The sequence below is a fragment of the Lissotriton vulgaris genome, chromosome 7 (assembly GCF_964263255.1).
Source record: "Lissotriton vulgaris chromosome 7, aLisVul1.2, whole genome shotgun sequence".
In the NCBI taxonomy this organism is placed as follows: domain Eukaryota; kingdom Metazoa; phylum Chordata; class Amphibia; order Caudata; family Salamandridae; genus Lissotriton; species Lissotriton vulgaris.
Genome location: NC_141695.1, coordinates 1,641,694,180 through 1,641,714,080, shown reverse-complemented (window position 1 = coordinate 1,641,714,080; position 19,901 = coordinate 1,641,694,180). Strand labels below are relative to the sequence as shown.

At 43.7% G+C, this 19,901-nt stretch overlaps 1 protein-coding gene across 1 annotated transcript in view; it reads left to right on the top strand.

Moving 5' to 3' along the window:
* Nucleotides 1-19,901, top strand: part of PREX1 (phosphatidylinositol-3,4,5-trisphosphate dependent Rac exchange factor 1) — an 863,840-nt gene that overhangs the window by 356,402 nt on the left and 487,537 nt on the right. The window contains exon 5 of the mRNA XM_086932617.1: nt 19,569-19,673. Within this exon, the coding sequence (XP_086788743.1) occupies nt 19,569-19,673 (105 nt within the window). The remainder of the gene's footprint in view (nt 1-19,568; nt 19,674-19,901) is intronic.

Here is a 19,901-nt window from a genome sequence, read left to right as displayed (position 1 = left end):
GTCAACATGTTTCGGAGATCAACTCCTTCTTCAGGACAGGGTGCACTAATCCCCAGCTTACTCATGTTTTTCTATGTAAAATGTTTTGTCAAAAAACTCATGTAAGGAGCTATTTGATATTACTAAGCTTTTGTCAGGTAGTACGCAGGATCTCACTCCCCCTCCTTCACAACATCTTTGTGATGCTCTATCCAATTTTTTCTTCAAGAAAGTCAATGATATCTTCCAGGCATTCTCCCTAAATACTAACATCGATCCTCATTCCCCTCCTTCTACACCGCGTGACAATACACTTACACGCTTTGCTGACCTCACGATGGACCAGACGCAGAGCCTCACTTCAAGGATTAAATCAGGGTCAGCACTGGATCCTTGTCCGCTGAAAGTGCTTACACCAGTTATGGACACGCTGATTCCGGTCATTACACAGGTTTGTAATGCTGTGTTTAGATCGGGCATTTTCCCTGCCTCACTGAAACACACGTTGGTTAAACCCCTACTAAAAAAATTCAATCTTAACAAAGATGAACTAAAAAACTATCGGCCGATAGCTAGTCTCCCCTTCCTGGCCAAGGTCATAGAAAAAGGTATGAACCAACAATTGTCAGAGTTTGTTGAGCGGCACCAGTTGCTCGACAATACTCAGTTCGGTTTTCGCAAATGCCATGGCACGGAAACCGCCCTCCTAAAAGCGGCAGATGATATCCGAGCCATACGAGATCAGGGGGGGACAGCAGTCTTGGTCCTGCTGGATCTATCTGCAGCCTTCGACACGGTCGACCACAAGATCTTGGCCGACCGTGTCGAACGATTAGGGGTCCAGGAAACAGCGCTGGACCTACTTGTATCATTTCTGGCTAACAGAACTCAGGCGGTATCCCTTGGACCATACCAATCTCCTAAGGTGTCCTTGCCGTGTGGGGTCCCCCAAGGCTCGTCCCTAAGTCCGACGCTCTTCAACATATACGTGTCGGACCTTGCAAGTGTCATCAAAGCATTTGGGATGAGCCTGACCTCCTACGCCGACGACACCCAACTGGTACTGGCCATTAAAGGGGATGGGGATGAAGTGGCCAAGTTATTCACCAGGGGAATGGTGGCCATAGGTGACTGGATGGCCACGAATTGTCTCAAACTTAATTCAGATAAAACTGAAGTGGTCATCTTCGGTCACCTTTCTCCGGCCTGGTCACCAGAATGGTGGCCAACATCGTTTGGAACTCCTCCCAGCCCAGCTCTTAAAGTCAGAAATCTGGGTATCACCTTTGATGCAGGTCTAAATTTCATGGCACACGCTAACAAGACTGCGGCGACTGCTCATATGAAACTCAGAATGATCAGGAAATTACTACCATACCTACCGGACACTGCTGGGAGAACTCTGGTCAGCTCACTAGTCCTGTCCGCACTGGACTATTGTAATGCTCTATTCCTAAATGCACAATCCCGGGTGACTAACAAGATGCAGTCCATTCAAAATGCTGCCGCCCGGATGCTGGCGGGACTTCCCAAGTTTGCATCGGTCTCAAACACCATCAGGGAACTTCACTGGCTTCCGATACGTAGCCGTATCAAATTTAAATCATTGTGTATTCTTTACAAGGCACTCAATAACCAAGGCCCCCACTTCCTTAAACATAATCTTCATCACTATACCCCAACCCGTTCCCTTCGCTCCTCTCACCACAATCACCTAGTAGTGCCTCGTACTAGAACAGTCACTTGGGGTGACAGGCGCTTTCTGGTTGCCGCCCCCAAACTCTGGAACATTCTTCCTCTACACATTAGGACCAGCCCTTCCCTGTTCATATTTCGCAAACAACTCAAGACTTGGTTATTTGACCAATAGCTCCACTTTTTGTTAGGTCTTCTAAAATACTGATCCATCCCTTACGCCAGCGCCGAGACGCCTACGGGTATTCGCCGTGCTCAATAAATGTCAATAAATAAATAAATAAATAAATAAATAAATAAATTTACAAAAAAGTGAACATGTATGCAGGCTATAGTGTGCCTACTGCAAATATTTCATAGGTTCTCTGCCAATTGCATGACTTGATTCCTCTGTTTTCCTTGCCTCATGAGCCTCAGGACATAAGGTGTTGGTCGTGCCAATCTGCTACGAGTTCAACAAGAGGGAATCCTCTGTGTCACCCCTCACGCGGCTCCTCACACACACTACACATAGTCTTTGGCAAAGTGCTACCGCGTAACAGTAGGTAGTAGCACGCCGCATCCCGTAGAGGGGTGCGAGGACCCCAATGATGAAGCATGACACCAAGGGTCATTTTGGTGTAGGATGATCTAGTGCCATCTACACCAACCTGAAAAATGACAAAGACTTTTACCACTCCAGGTACACTATTACACCGTTGGATTGATAGAATACCATCCAAGTCAACCTTGGTTGGCTGCCACCTGCGGGTGGGTGGGGGATGCGCACAGGGCCTGGCCGCAGGCTAGGCCCTGCTTCCAACTCCACTCCATGCTTGGCAATAGACATCTTATTTTACATTTAAAAAAAATAGACATTCACTGAAAAAAACAAAGGTTAAAGTGATGTTATAATAAGGTATGTCAATAATGTGTTACTTTCCATTTAAACCTTGGAAATTCAATCAAAAAATAAAGGTTAAAGGGACATTATTGCTGGGTGAAAATGTCAATTAAAACATACCTTTTTAAACTAACAAAAAAACACTGGCATTCACCAGTTATAGTTATCTCAAGTAACTATAACTCTTGCCTTAAAGTAACTAGTTAATTAGGAGAATACCTGTATAAATTCATATAATCAAAATGTTTCCGGGTAAATGGCATGAAAAAAAGGCAGTTTTCTGGGTTCTTGTTAGATTTTTAATGCAGCAACATTTGTGAGAGGATGCCTGTGAAGAATGTACAGAGAGCACACACGAGTGCAGTCTTTAAACCTTTGAATCTTTCAGTATGACCGCCGAAAGTTGTTTCGATCGCAGCCGAAACCTCAAAGACTATAATAGCATCTATCCCCCTAAATGTCTCTTTGGGATTAATTGTATTTATAACTGTGTCATACCTCATACTAAAATAATTTGCAATCCCTGCAGAATAAAGGTATCTGTTATTTTACAATATCCGCAGTTATATGGTGCATTATTAGTTAGGGCTTAACTTGTCTCCAGATCTTTTGTAATTTACAAAAAATGAGATTTAAGTAGCCCTACTGAGAGGGGGTTTTGACTCCGCCCACATATCTCTCCTGCTTAAGGAGGGACCATCCTTGGTGATGATGCTAGCAAACCACTGCCAGACCCCCCAAAAATGAATGGGATCCCTGAGGGATAAAGGGATCGCCTCAAGCAACACAGGCCTTCCTTGAGTCCGTTGGTTGCCAAGGCAACGGCGTGCTGTATCAAAGAAATAACAGCAGGGTCAAAGACCAGAAACCTATAATGGGACGTGCAGGGAATTCTCACCAGGCCAATTCACCACGCACACACACTTGTATATTTCTTGGGCTGCCCTCTGGAAGTCTTGTGGAGGGCATCAGATATATTCATTGAGCTGCGTCTTTTGACTCTTTCTTAGATTGGCACACAGGTAAGGTAAACAGCAAGTCAGGCCAGCAGAGCATGAAGGACCTTCGGGGTTTGGTCCTAGAAAGGAGGAAATGGACAACATACATTTCCACATTCTGGACTCATCAGACTGATTTGCATATGGCCATGTCTGAACTGGGGTGGCAGAGTGGGCTAAAGAACGGTGATAGATTAAACCCAGATCTGTTGACTGGGTGTCAGTGTTTGATTGGTTCAGATGCTCTGTCCATCACCACCCCCTTTTGTACCACTTGGCATGCTATGAGTGTAGTGGTTGACATGCAGTGGTGAATAAAGGACTTGGGAAAGAGGCTCAAGCCAGTTGCAGACAAAAGAGCAAGGATATCTGTGAAGGAGCTGGCAACAGAGACATAAAAAATTCTCTTATTACACTTGTGAGTAAATTAGATCAATTTATGGGTAGCAGCTGGGTTCATGTTAAACACCTTCAAACATATCACACAGATAAAGAAAGAGAACAAGTAATAGGAAACATCATGTGGAGAGTAACACAAACCGAGGCAGCACCTTATTGCACTCTTAAAGCAATTCAGAAGTACAGCTGAAATATAAAATAAGATCACAGGTAGCACAAGAAGCAGAATAAAGATATACTAAAGTAAACAATCCAAATCTAGCACCCTGATGCAAAATGGAGCATTTGATCGATGGCAACTATTTTCTAATTAATTATATTTTTGTGCCCTACCAATGACGCAATTGAGAGCACTGAGGATCAGAACATACCACTTGCCCAAAAGCCTGTCCAGAATAAGTTTATAATAGTTGGTGTAGATGTGCTAATTAGGAGTCTATAAGATGCAGGGGCTCAGGGGAGCACTGAGGCTGGGGGGGGGGGGGGGGTTTCAGGACTCAGAGGAGGACTGAGGCTAGAAGGAGCTTAGAGGGGTGGCTCAGGGGAGCACTAAGAATTCACAGGCTAAAAGAAGCAGCAGGCTTAAGGCTACTGAGAGTTCACAAGACCACTGAAGCTGGACTTGTCCGTGCAGCTGGAGCACTGGAAAGCAACTACGCTGCGAGGTGAGTGAGATTAATGAAGCACTGAGTCAGTGTGGGGACAGGGAGGTAAAGGGGGTTAAGAAATCTTTTTGATGTTTGACATAGGATGAAAGAAGTACCACAGAAGCTGTTGTAGTGGGATAAATACTGGCACGCAGGAGGGAGATCAGAGGCTGAAAGACAAGACAAATACTTACAGAACTTGCGCTGTGAAGTTCGCCTTCAGCTTTGCGCCATGTGTCTGAAGCAGCCGAAACGAAGCAGAGACATGGCCATACAATGAGGATGCGTTTGTAAACAAATAAAAGTGACTTTTTAAAGATGGCAGCGTGCTCGGCTTAAACTGACTTCTGTACCACAGCGGCTATCTTGGAAAGGTGTAGGTCACGCTTAACCCCTTTGCCGCGGCTGCGATTTCGCGGCAGTGCGGCAATTCCGCAAAATGGGCGGGCTACGTTGGCCAACGGCTGACGGTAGCACTAGCGAGGTAGTGATGCCGTCTGCCAACGGCCGCCGGCAGCATGCACGGGGTTAAAAGAGAGGCTGACGCAGCAAACTGATCCACAATACTCCACTTTCTCGTGGCAATGTAGAGCCCTTATATGATTCTAATCATTACTAACATACTGTGTTTTGCAGAAGGCAATGCAGGCTTTACTTTCTAGTGCCAGTTATTGGGGTAGTTACTGATGCCAGTCCATAATATTTACATACATGCCAAGTTTTGGATAAAGAATTTGAAAACAATAGAGGGAAATGTATTTTCTCCACTGCTATGCACTGAAGTTGGTGCAATAGTAATTAACTAGCCCTTTAGAATCTTACCTCGCAGAGGGTGTCACCTTGCACTAGCTGCCATGAAATAGCTTCAAGACACGCCGAGCTGCTACTGGCCTGCAAACGGCTCCTTGAGGAGTTAGAACAAGCTGGTTGTTGCTTTGAGTCCTGTCCGACAACCGTGATGGATCCGAAAGCCCCCACCAGCAACTCAAAGAAGGCGCCAGCTGCTAGACCCACGGCCCCCGCTTCTTTGTTGAGCGGGCAGTCAGCTTTTGGTGGTTGTGGCCACAGGAATAAAGTCTGCATTGAGCCACTACGGACAACGCTAGATGACCCGGACGCACATCTCTGGTGAGAGAAAGGCGAGGGGCGGGCAGTCCCAGCGCGGCGACGCTAATTAGAAACAAGAGGTGAATGAGATTAAAATTGAGATGAGAAACCGTAAATGGAGGAAGGTGCTTTGATGAGGTGGGACATAAGAGAAGAATGGAAGATGGAAGACATGTTACTGCACTTGTGGGATGAGATGAGGGAGCTCGGCTGGATAGAGCACAGATGCGGGTGAGGAGCGGCGTGGGCAGTTGCCAGGGGAGCTGGTGAAAACACTGCAAGAGAGAGAGAGGAAGGTGAGGTAGGGCGGGGGAGGGTAAGCTGTTTAAAAGCACTCGTGCTTGTGGGAACGAGGAGAGGCGCGTGCGGCCACCCTTATTTAAAACAGATGGTCAGCACGCCGCTGCTAGCTCCCACAAGGTGTATGCCAGCACAAGCACGAGCGCTTGAAAAGAGCTGACTGATTTCTAGAGGTCATCTCGTAGGGCACCTAATAATGACAAATAGAATCCCATCAAACTGAAGCCTCTGGATTTTATTTACAATAGGCGACCAGGAAGCAGTTCTGGTGGGTGCAGCTATGAACCCCAAAACTACAAACAAGCTGCCAAAAGCCAGGAAGGCTACTCCCTTGAGATTACATAGCGAGGAGGCCAGGTGGGGCCTCCGCTCTTAAGTTAAACCAAAGGAGTGACCCCTTTGGAGGTCAAATTTTCAGTGTGAGGGATCCATTGAGATTAGACCCCTCCCCCCCCCAAAATATTGCCAAAAAGTTAAAACCCTGGGGGCACAAAGGATACATGGTCGAGTTGGCACAGCTGCACACATGGATTTAAGTGGGATGGGTCCTTCTGAGTCTCAAACCCAATAGTAATTAAAAATGGACACTGAAAGTCACCTGACTGACTACTGGAGGAGGAGCTTGTGTCGGGCCCTGCTGTGTTTCGGGAAGCTGTGCAGTGCGCCGAGAGCCCGAGCCAGGGAGTCTGGGAGCCCGGGAGCCAGAGTGCCGCAGAGTTGTCGCAGAGTTGTCGCAGAGAAGCGGGGACATTGAAATGGGTTTCTATTGAGTTCTAATTTCATGTCCTTAACTTTAACGGCATAAGCAATGATCGATTTCTGAACAATAAATGTGAAAATTGTTAAAGTAATTCATGTCAGAGATTTTATTCCTATTTTATATTTCACGTTTTACTTAATCTTGTATTCACTTAGAGTCTGCGGTGGCTCCTCCGCTCTGGCAGAGGAGCGCCTCCCCCACCCCCTGCTGAGAGCCAGCGAAGGGAAACTGAAAAAATAAAATCATAATAAGTTGTTTGTATTATCTTTTGATTTTTCCTGTTTCCCTCTAGAGCCAGCCAAGCCAGGGCGGGTCGGCTTCGGCTGTTGTCACAGCCAGCTGGGGAGTAGTAGTGCTCATGACGGATTGGCCAGCTGTCTTAGGCCGGCAAACTGTCAGGCTCACTTAGGTTTCTCCATCTCGGGCTGTGCTGCACAGCTGGGCTGGAGAAACAGCACAGACTGCCAGGTACTGCCTGAGTGGCAAACCGAGCCTCTCAGACTAATCTCGGTGCTGCTCTCATGCTATTGAGAGCAGTGGGTAAACATCGTTTACCACGAAGTTTTTACAACGCGGTACCTTTAGCACGCATCCCTTACAACGCAAGTCGTTACCACGACTTGCGCTGGAGGGCGTTAAAGGATTAAAAATAGTAAATTTACTATCCCAACACCTTCCCTAGGGTCCACGGGGACTGGTGTTAGAATAGTAAATTATACTATTCGAAATCCGCACCCCCAACGCAAGTCGTGGTAACGACTTGCGTTGTAAGGGATGCGTGGTAAAGGGATGCGTTATGACGGTACGCGTTGTACCGTCATACATCCAGAGCAGTGCCAGGATTGAGTGGAGTGCCTGTGCTGTTGTCCCTGGGACTGCTGGGACAGTATCAGGAGAGAAGTAGAGCACTGTGGTGGCCGCCAGCGTCAGACTAGGAATGTTTTAAAAAAAATTATAATAATGATCCTAATCCCCCGTCCCGTCCTCCCCCCACTTGAGTTTTGCGACGGCCGCCACTGCTTAGAGTGTAAAGTGTTTCCAGGATGTTGCGTTTCTGTTTTTTTCCCCATGTGGCATATTACGCTTGTGAAGCGCATACTTTGACCTGGGTCACCTGCAGGTGTTTATATAGGGTCATGATTGAGATCCCTGGAGTTGACGCTAAATGCAGTGAGTTCCTCGCAGTACCCTTCAGTGGGTCTTCACGGGGTTCATAATACACGTGGTCATCCAATCCTTGATCTCTCTGCAGAGCGCACATGCGCAAATCATATTGAATTCAGTTTTCTAAATTCAGAATTGAAACTTTTTCAACACTCATTATTTACAAGAAAATCGTTGTTGTTACTCATTTATCTTACACAGCTAACATCCATTGGCTGGTTTTAGGTGTATGGCAGTCGGATAGGACACTCCGGGTATCTCAGAAATGTAGTCTAGTTGTTTAAACCCATGAATCCAATTACATAGGCCACACCTCTTTTAGAAACCTCCCTCACCTCCCACACACACATCTTTCATCCTACTTAAAGTCCTGACTGCAAAGGTTGTGGGGGCCTTTGTCCCATCAGTCTCTCTGGGCATCACGCAGAAATCCTCACTGCCGGGTTCTGCTTTTTTCAACACTAAAAGCATGTGAGTTTTGGAACTTTTGTCCTCTGCTAACATCACAAGTTCTTTTTAGTGCCACGACAAACACAGTGTGTGGTTAGCATTTAATATTTTTTTTGGTTTGATTTTTTTTCTTCTTTTTTTATTGGGTTTGTATTTATAGCCATAACCAGATGAGAAAGGCGAGTTGTTAATGGTGGGTGAATCGTGTGGAATAGATCTGTTTATAATTTGTTGATATTTTGTCTTTCTTTCTGTATTAAATCCGAAAAGACATAACAATCCATATACTTAAAAAAAAAATACTTTCCCTGCAATAGAACTCATTAACAACAAACAGGTGTTTAGATCTCTGCTTTGCCTTTTATTGTGAACAGAGCTTTTTCTTCTTTTACCAATTAACCACTTCCGACCCAATTCAAACATTTTAGGTCAAAGCCTACCTGACAGCACAGCTGTCTAGTTGTGAAAAGAAATCTTGTGGGCTTTCTGAAATCTTCTCTGGGAATGCATCATGCTCTTTGCTTACCATTGGCTTTGCGGTGCATACCTCACAGTTTCTGTCTTTCTGTTTGCTGGCTTTGTGTGTTTTAGGCTGTACAGCATGTTTCCATCTGTCCTGTGGAGCAAAGCTTACTCATCATTGCTCCTTGTATTCTACCACTTGCTGTGCTTTCTGTAAATAGGCCTTTACATGTTGTTATTATCTTGCCACATTTTCTGTGCGTTCACAGATAGAGGTCAAATGTCAGGCTCTGTCTTCAAAGGGGGGGCTTGGTGTTTACTTTTCTTTCTCTGATTTCAAAATGAGAGGGTTTATGTGACATTCTTGCTGGGTACTAGGAAATAATTTTTTTTTCTAGCACACTGAAAAATCTAAATGTCTGTAAATGAACTGTGTAAATATATCTCAATATATTGGAATTGGGAAAGCTCATATGAAAAACATCTTATTGTAATTCGGAAGTGTAATGGAAACATATTTTAATATGACAAAAACAAATCAGTACACTAGGTGACGCTAATTCCACACAGTCGTTTGTGCACTGCATAGTTTTATTGGTAAAATTGTGTGTGCAATTCTAATAGCCACTGTACTGTGCACCACTCCACTCTACAATGCTCTACCCCCCTCCACCATAAACCACTCCACGTCACTACTCGAGTATGCTCTACTCCACAATACTCCACTCCATGTAATGCCACTATACGCTACTTCACTTTAGGCTACTTTGACACTCCATGCCACTTTACTCAACTCTGCGTTATGTTACTCCACTCTACACCATGTTACTACACTCTACACCACTCCACTCTACAATACTTTACTCCACTCTGTGCCTCTCAACTGGCTTTCCACTCTGACAATCTACTTTTCTCCTCTCTATGCCACTCCACTCTACTCCACTTTACTACAGCCCACACCACTATATACCACTCTATGCCACTTTGCCCTACGCCACTCCACGCCTCTCTACGGCACTCCACTCTGTCACTTTTCTACTCTACTGTGCTCTTCTCTGCTCCACTCTGCGCCACTCTGCCATTCTACTCCCCTCTACGCCACTCCAATCTATGCCACAAACACATAATCTTTCTTCAATTTCCAAAATCGGCAAAGATCTTTTAATATATGGTTGTGGGCTGATGTGCATATAGTCCCTGATACCAAGTCCATCATATACTAACGCCTTTTATCTGCGACCTCAGCTCAAGACCGAGTTTGCTCTGCAGAGCAAAAATCATTGCTTCCCATTGGCTGGCCAGCAAGAATTGGAACATGCTTTCTTATCCTATTTAATGCCATTCGGTCCTCTTATGTTCCTTGGAGTGGATGAGGCCATGCTACTTAAGACGGTACTTGCCGTGTTATGTGCCTTCGGTGTACATTTTTTGCCTGTTATGGTGGTCTTCTTGCTCAGTAACCACAAGAACCAAAAATGCTGTTGCTGACATCTTGTACCTGCCCCTAAAGTTCAGATCAAAGAAACATAAAATAGGCCCACCGACCAGGTTGGTCCCACTCTGCTGGAAGCCGGTATGGATACGCCCCAAACACATGAAGCTGTTTCTAACCCAAGCACAGTACTGTCACACGCTCATATTATAACTATAAATGGTATTTAAGTAGTTCTTTCTACCCCTAACAAGGCATTGAAGCTCTTTGCAGCAAGAACCCAAGATTACTATCTGATGGCCTTGTAGAAATTAGGTCCATGACTGAAAAGTAAACATAGGAAAACATGATGCTACAAAGCACTCAAGTTGGCCTGATCCATGCTTGAGCAGCTCATCCAGTGTGGGATTTTGCTTTGCATGCTTGGATTTGTAGTCCAGTGTATTCCATTGTAAAATCTGGATGGCATGTCCCGAAACGCAAAGTAAACAAGCATTTGCAATGCATTTGATCTCGCATTTGTGAAAATTAGAGCTATTGGAGTTAAAAATGACAATGTTTTTTAGGTATTTTTTTTGTTTGCGGTGGAGTGATCATTTAGAGAAAAAAGTGCATGATATACCATATTATAAGCTTTCACAGCAGCCTTACAGTAGTGTATGGACTCCTAGACCGTGAGGGAACGGATTGAGAAGTGTTCACTCAGGAACCCTTAGGAAAGGTCAAGAGGTTGATGCACTCAGGGGCCCCAAAGGTGCGGTCAGGAGACTGAAGCAAGGGAAAGAAGAGGGTGCATTGAGGGACAATGAAGGAATGGAGGGACACTGAGGGAATTGGGAAAGGAAGGCACAGTCAAGGACATGGAGGAAGGAGAGCAGAGCGTGCCCTCCATGACCCCGAGGAAAAGGACTCAGGAAGGGTCAGTCAGCTCAGTCAGTGAACCCGAGGGAAGAGGAGACGTGGCTTCCTCAGATGTACCTGTAGTATTGGGCTCCTGAAACGTGTTATATGGGATCTGATCACTTCGAAGTATAGAAACCTGACCTAGGATAACCTTGGTCACTTCTCAGTTCTCAGGGGAGTGCCAGTTTGCTTGATTGTTTAACATAAACAGTCTGTGTTTGCCAGTTGTGATTTTACACATATTGACATAAAATATATTGTACTATGGAGCTTGGAACACAGGAAGGTGGGGGACTGTTTGTCAGCACACTGCTCCCTGCAGAATACAGGGGTATGACCCAGGGGATAGAGGGAAGAGGCTTCATGGGAGAGAGGGGATGAGCAAGGAAAGGACAGAATGAGAATTAAATGAATCAAGTGAGTGAAAGAAGGAAATGAGAACAGGGGAGATGAAAAGGGGAGGAAGCATGCTGAAAGAAAGGAGATGTGGCGGGAAGGGGGCATCAAGGAGGAAGGAAGGGCATAAAGAAGGGATGAATAAAGGAGCAATAAAGGAACAGAGGGGAGGAAGTAACGGAGTAAAAGGAGTGACAGGAAGAGTGAGAGCAAGGTGGAAGGGAGTAACACAGCGAGGGACGGAGAGAGGAGAAGGGAATGAATGAAAGAGGAAAGGACTTGGATGAAGACAGACATGCATGAATAGTGTAAAAGAGCCAGAAATAGAAACCCAGCTAGACACTGAAAATCTAGGGAATGGGTGGCGGGAGAAGGGGTCGATGGACGTAGAAATGAAATGAATAAATTACTAAAAAGTTTTAATATTGTGCAGCAAACTAAACGCAGTCAGGTTCCCAGTAAGAAGACTCTGCCCTGTGGTGATGATAGCAGGGTTAGCAGAATGCATAGCACATTCCTGACCCTACGGCCACACTACAATACCTCATATGCAATCACTCTGACAGCATGATGTCATGGTGAAAGAGGATGTCCCGTCACAATGCTGAATCGCTAAAATCAGGATTTAAAGGTGCAGGCACCGGCCAATCGAAGGAGCGGGCAAGGAGGACACCATACAAGTCAAAGGGACAGCGAGGTGTTGACGATTGGAAAGCCAGAGATCTAGTGAATCGGTCAGCGGGAGAAGGGGTCAGTTGTTGCAGAAATGAATTACTGCAAAAAAAATGTTTTAAAAATTGTTAGGCAGCCATGCAGAACAAAAGAAAGGGGCGCAGCTGCCACTGAGAAAGATGAAGCACGGCATGGCACGCTGCAAAAAATAAAAAGGAAAAAAATGTTTAAAAGTAGAGTTCGCAAGCCATGCAGAACAAATGAAAGCCGCGCGTCTGCCATGTTAAAGATGAAGTGTGGGTTGCCGCGCTGCAATAATAAAACATAGAATGTTGGCTTGCACACACTCTTACTAAGCAGGCAACTCTAAGCAACTGAAACAAAATAAAAACACTACTCAAATTACATGGGTTGGAAGTGTGGTCTGGGAAGTGCATAGCTCTTGTGCCTGCAATGCCAGCTACGACGAAAACATCATTAACAAAAGAGCTCTCAGAAACATTAAATACAAGTAGAGTAAGGTCACATGCAACAGGGGCAGTCTCTATGGGAGGTTACAACAGTAGTAAAGATGGGACCAAGGAGGGAATACTAAACAAATTAACCAAAGAAAAAGAAGCATTTACAAAAAACGTCACAGGAGTCAATTAAAAGCGCAAGCGGAAGATGGGCGGAGCTTAAATCCCATGTTCTGGATGCAGCATGTGTCGAAGAGACTGTGACTAGGCGAGACCTAAACATGTGGACTGGGTGAGCTTCTCACAAATGGACCTGTGAACCTTTAGAGCTTTGGCATAACCCCAAGAGCGAAGCATGCAGTGAATTTTAAATGAAGAGTCAGTCTTTTTATATTAGGAGCACAGTCGTGGTGCTCACTATAATAGCCTCTGTGTAACTAGAAAACACTCGAACACATAATGCCCTTTCACAGTAGAACTCAATCAGCACTAGTGTCTCTTCTCTTTAGCTTAACCCTCCCACGTAGTAATTTGATTTATTTTTCCAGTGCTGTGTATTGCGAACTGTGGGTATCAGAAATCTTTATGTGAGCACCCGATTACAATTCACAAGGCCAGATTCATTATTTTTCTCATTTATGTTTTTATTTTAGGCAAGGGGAGATTGGCCATTGAGCTGACCCCAGCACTCAATCGTAGTACTCCAGTTCCAAAGTTGGCAGCTCTGGCCCTTAGGCCACATGTCCTCCCAGTTTAACTACAAGAAGAGCACTCAATATGCCCCCCAAGTAAACTTGGGTCATTACAGTAGATGCAAAAAGGTCAGGCACAGGCTGTCCCTGTCCTCTGAATTGAAGGTCCACAGCCCTGAATGGAGATACTTTCCTTCTTCATGGACTGCAATTCTTTCTGCACAGGAGGTCGGCTTCAGCTTTATCCTGGGCAGTCGGCTGGCTCGAGACCCTCATAGGGCCCTGAACAGGAATCTCTCCACCTACTGTCAGTTTCCCTCAAAGCCTTTTGTATTAACTATGCACATGGTGTCATGGATTTTGCAGGAAAACGTTACGTTGCACTCGTGCTTGCTTCCTAACTCACGTATAATCGAAATGGTATATGCCCCAGTAGAAGCATGGAGTTGATAGGCTCAGCCTGGGGATTGCCTGACATTTCATTGGAAGAGTTTGCGTCTTCTCTGAACATACACTATATAAAACCCAGATATGTAGGGCCACGCGATTATCCCAAAGAATGGATGTTCTGAGCTTTATGAAATGTAAGGTACAGTTCAACATGCCTGGGGTAATCAGGGAGGGAATACTACCAGGAACAAACAACCTCGTAGTGAACAAGCATTGGCATAGCCAATAGATCTCGCCTTTTGGACCTTATAAGTGTTTAGCCATGCAACAGTAAAACATTCAAAAGAGATTATTTTTAGACCATGGAAAATCAGAAAGTATATAAATCAGACATATCCTATATCTTACTTAGCAGACTGTACATGTGAGATATGTAAAGGATTTTTAGCTATTTGATAGAGCTGTGTTCTTAAATAGTGCCAAATAGCATAGCATACTCTTTCCAATGTTGCTCATTTCTACATGTGAAGATTTTCTTGTTTTTCCAAGCCATTCTCTTTTCGATGAATCCTAAATGTGTGAAATTCTGGAGGAAGTTATGGAACCTAATTTAGTTTCATGTTAAATGTGTTAGCATCACTTGAGTGAAGTATTTGATGTACGCCGTTTTCACTTCTAAAACAACCTGTTCAGCAATATGCCTTACTGAATTTATAATTGGTTAAAAGAAAATCTTGAACCTGCCCAATATAACCTGGATGTATCAATTACAACGAACATACAGAAAGGTGCTATGCACAGAACTAACTTTGGGCTGGACATACTCATCATATTTAGGTTTTCAGTGATTTTGTAAGTTGGGCATTTTCCAACCACTGTGATGCAAATAGAATTACTTGCATATATCATGATGCTAAAAATACTTTGCAATGCGAATGTACACATCTGGAGTGAAAAAGGGTACTAAGACAAAGTAATCTAAGCTGGTCAAAACAAGCTGGTCTTTGGGTAATGATCGTTATAGACAGAGTAGTAAAACACCTTCTGCTATTTCTGCAGTATACAGACATCGGAGCAGGAGAGCAGTTTACTTGTTTTCCGATTCAAGATATGAACATAGTACAAGAACTGCCTACTGCTATGTCCATAATCCATAGAAATAAAAAAGTACTGTTTCCTATATTTTCACATAAAAACTACTCTTTCATATGTATATGACTTACACCATCGCTACCCAATGATAGTCCATGAAGGCATTAATTACACTGTGCTTTTTGAATAGCCAATGTATATATAAAAGATTCCTACATTTTCTATTTGCATAGCCTCAAACTGTGGCATGGAACTGGATTTGGGTACAATTGATGACACTCCTGCTGTAGATGCGGAGGAGAGGGTCTACGTCTTTACGTCTTTCTACTTGGTTTAGAGCACTAGTTGGGAAAGGACTGCTTTTTTATTTAAGTAACACTCCACTACTCTGAGGGTGATGACCACGACTTCAGGGAATTTACATAGTCAAAAGAAGCTACACTCACCTGTGGTATCCTTCTATTACATGTAGGGTTTTAAGATGTTCAATTGAAAGCATATTCATCTCAAGAGTGTGGTCATGTCCTCCCACACAGGAATTTAAAGGATTTAAAACATTTTAAAATTGTTGTTCCTTTTGGAAATTTGTGCCAGAACTTGGATCCTAAATGGATTCACAAATATTAGCCAATCATTCCTAGTTCCACAACCAGCCCCTGGTATATTATTTTGACTATTCTAGTGTGTAAGTTCCAGACCTACAAGACAAAACAAGAAACAGAATGGTGGAGTGAAAACATTTGTCTTTATTCTTGCTGCGTCATTTAAACCGCCTCTGTGATGTGGGAGGGGAGCATTAATCACATGGACATTTCTCTGGTTCATGACCTCAGCACAACTTGGCTTCTCAGTGTTGGACACAGTATTCTCTCATTTTCTCCTGGAAACAATAATCAACCTCATTTTATGGTTACAAGCACTAAAAATGTAAGGTAGATAGTAAAGTCAAACATAAAATGGATCCAGAGATTGAAAGAAACATTGTTTACGTTTTTATTGGTTGCCGTCTGGCAGTGATCACAAACCTGTCCTCCTTTTGCTGTTTATAGGCCTTATACACCTGTAGCTCAAACGGTATTGTATATAGATGTTAAAATAGATATTTTTCTCTGGCTCAGCAAATTAACTGTAGATAAGAAAACTAAGGATCCAAGCACTTTCATCACCTTAATGAAATGTTTGCAATACTTAGATAATTTATAGAGAAGAGGTCACTTCGGCTAGTTTCATAGAATAGGACCGCATTGTTGTTTTTTTTTCTTATTTAAAATGATGTATTTTGAATATGAGAAGACTGAAGCTATATAAGTCACCTCATATTTATGATACAATTTACAAAATAAGTATACACTTCCCAGTTTCATTGTAGTTAGTTAAAACAGTTACGTGAAAATCAGTAAAATGATGTGCATTCACTGAGCTGTGACTTGAAAGTTATTAAAATGTTATCATCATGGACTCACGTTCTTTCCTAGTGTCTGCATCTGGAACAGCGAAATAATGTCAAGCGGTGTTTTCTCCACTAGTAGGAAAAAAAGTGGTACAGATGGCCATTTAGCAACCAAAGGATGTGGGTGTCTTTTCTAGAGGGTCCTGTTACCCAGAAGCCCTGACTCTCACCATCCCGACCCAGTCTCCGATTTTCTTGAAAATGCAGCTACCAAAGGAATATATACCAAATGCCCACGTTTAGTCTTTTTTGATCGATGAATGAACACACTCACCATGAAGTCTTTCATTTTGAAGCCCTGCCATGTCTGTGAGAGAAGTATTTATAGCCCTGCACAAAACATTAACTAATTGAAATGTAGTAAAACTTAAAGGCTGCCTCTCTGATGGACCTTAAAGTTTGCAGATATCCAGAAACGTTTCTTTAGTTGATTGTGAGGCTTGCAGCTATCTTTTTCCACATGAGAATGCTCCACTGGTAAACTGCAGGGGGAGCGGGCCATGAAAGAGCGGTGCTGCAATAAGTGTGGGCGAGGAGAGAGGCACGCGTGCTCGCTGGGGAGAGCAGTCTTATCTTTTTCGAAGCACACACTCGTGCTTGTGGCAAGCCCCTGAGCGCTCCCGCAAGGTGTATGCCGCCACAAGCACGAGTATGTGCTTAGAAAAAGAGCTGAACGACGGCTAAAGGTCTCCTATGCAGCACATGCATGCTGCGTATGCGAGACCTAAAAGGCACACAGAGAGACTAGCTAGTTTTTGTGCATAAACTTGCCTCGCTTGCAATATAAAATGTTGTCAGATTTCATAAATAGGTGACTGAAGCAGAATTTAACCATAATAGACCATGGATATTTACAGTTTCCCTGATCAAATATTATTTGTGGCTCACTCATTAAAAAGAAGAGTGCTGCAGACCTAGATGGTTTAATATATACAACAAAAATCTCATGAATATTCCTCACAGCATCTCTACTTGGGATAAAGTCCTATAGTTTATAATGGATGATTTGTGGAGTAATCTTGCCACAGTTTAAGTTGTGCCAGTGGTTATGTTATAATAATCTGTATAGCACACTAATCACCCGAGAGGGTATCCTGGCAGTGGGTGGCAGTCAGAAGGCACCAGCACACACTTTTGGGGATTAGGACTTATCTTTAAGCACCAGACCTTGATCCAGAACCAAGGCCGAAGAGAGCAAGGCAAGAAAAAGATTTTGAACAAGACAGGGAAGGGTAAGAAAAATGTGACAAAGAGAATTGTCAAAGGCAAAAAGAAGAGATGGAATAGACCATGCAAAAGTGAGATAAATACTCCTAGAAGTGTAGGGTGGATGAAGAAAGAGGCATAGAATTAGGTCTGTGTAGCCTTGGTATTCGTCAACCTCAGCAGTCGCATATGATGGGCTTCTACGGAAACCTTTAGGCTCTTCAGAATCTTTCTGTTGGTCTATCTATCTACCTGTCTGTCTGTAATTATGAGTTGATCCTGCCAAGTATATCGGAGTGTGTTTTAGAGCAATATTTTGCATTGTTGTTCCTAAAAGACATTGACCTTATTATGAGCCAGGTCTTCCTGTTCCTTGCATAAAGCAGGAATTTTTGCTTCTCCTGTGATCTGCCGTGGAACACCTTATTACTATGATTTAAAGAGTATTACAATTCTGGTTTTACAATGTGGGGGAAAAAAACAACCCTTGTCCTCATTAGAATCGGGGATGACGAAGTTCAACAGGGCAACTTGCTAAACCATTGAAGACTATTCTGTCAGTTAAGAAAATAACACATTATTACCTCAAACTGAAAATCTGACAGATTTCGTTCCCGGGTGCCAATTCCATTAACCAGTGGCTTCTCAGTATTGCAATAAATACAACAGAACTTCAGGAGGCTAATAGCACTAAAAATAAATTATTGGTGCTTGGGGCAGACTGACTCCCCTGAGCACCAGCGATGCGGCGATCAGTCATATCCTCCACACCACAAGGCTCTTCTGCAAGATTTGACCCTTCATTATCCTATCTAGACACATAGATGTCATTTAGGGGTCACCAGGGGTTGCAGCTGCGACCCCTGGCTTGCCCCTTGCAACCCCTGGTACTTCTTTTGTGACCCCTGACAACAGATGTGGCAAAATCAGTACCTGGAATACAGCAGCAGCTTGTCCTTATGGACGACGGGTGGAGTTCCTTCTCCTTGTTTTCTGTCAATTTTAATTACGCTGATAGTGAACAGAATATTCCATTATTCACTAATAATGTAATAAAATGGGGTACAATTAGCTGGAATATGACCTTCCCTGGCAGCTTTATAAAGGTGTGTGTGAGTGAAAGTGAAGGTGAAAGGGCGTGTGATGTCACTTCCGGTACTCCATGCATTTTGGTGAATTGACATTCATTCCTTAACCCGTTGGCGGCGTCGAACATTCAGCTTCAGTGCTGAACGTTTGAAAAACGGGTGGGGCAGCGTCGGCCAAGGGACGTGCTCAGCACTACCAAGGTAGTGCACGAGATGACTGTTGGCCGATGGCAGCAGCCAACGGGTTAACACCAACAGAAATAAATGGCCTCTGTTATGTATTGGCCTGGTTGTTGCAAATTAGCCATGAACTTTCAAAACGAAGAGCCACCAGACCTGGCTACTAGGGCACTATTGCATGGCCCTAGAGGCCACAATTCATAAATCCTGAGGTTGTCTGTAGAAGCGCCTCAGGAAATGGGGCAAGGCGGGAGGTACTACAGCAGACTTGGGGTGGATATAGACCAGGAGCAGACTGTGCAATACTGAATATGAACTTGACTGCTTTCCTGCATTAGAGAGAACAGGGAAGATGTATGGGACAGGACTGAAGTGGAGGGCATTGTAGCACCGCACAATGTTCTATTTTGCTCACACTTCGATTATGTAAAAAATGCAAAGCAAATGTGAAATACTAACAGTTAGTGCCAACTAAATGGTTCCTGGAAGAAAAAGTAAAAAACAAAAGTCCTTGATGGTTTCAATTTGGATTTTTTTAAAATTATTCCCTCTCACTGCTGAAACCACTAGGTGTCCTGTTTATGAAAGATTAAGCCCACTTGAGCACCTTGTATGAACTGTGTAGGTATGGGCATAGTAACTCAAGTATTAGTAAATATTTGCAATTTAGCCTAAAACACGTATATGTTTAATTTGACCTCTTTTTGGGTTTTCATACAAAATAGTGGTTGTTATTAGTAAAAATCTGTTTCTTCTTCCTCATAGAAAGACAAGTTCTGCGTGTACGAAGAGTATTGCAGCAACCACGAAAAGGCGCTCAGACTTCTAATGGAACTGAACAAAATCACGGAGGTCAGAGCATTCCTGTTGGTAAGTGATGTTAACATGACTGTTTCTTGAGCTTTCTCCGGGTCATTGCTTTACATTGTGTATTGCTTGGACCGTGTGCTTGAGTGTTTTTCACCTTATTCCATTTACTTACAGCTAAGCCGTAGGGTTGCGTCCTCTACCAATACACGCTTGAGTGGGTGTACCATTTTGAGTTTTAGAAGAGGGGGCACCTGAGCTACATTAGCTTTTTTTTTTTTTTAACCCGAT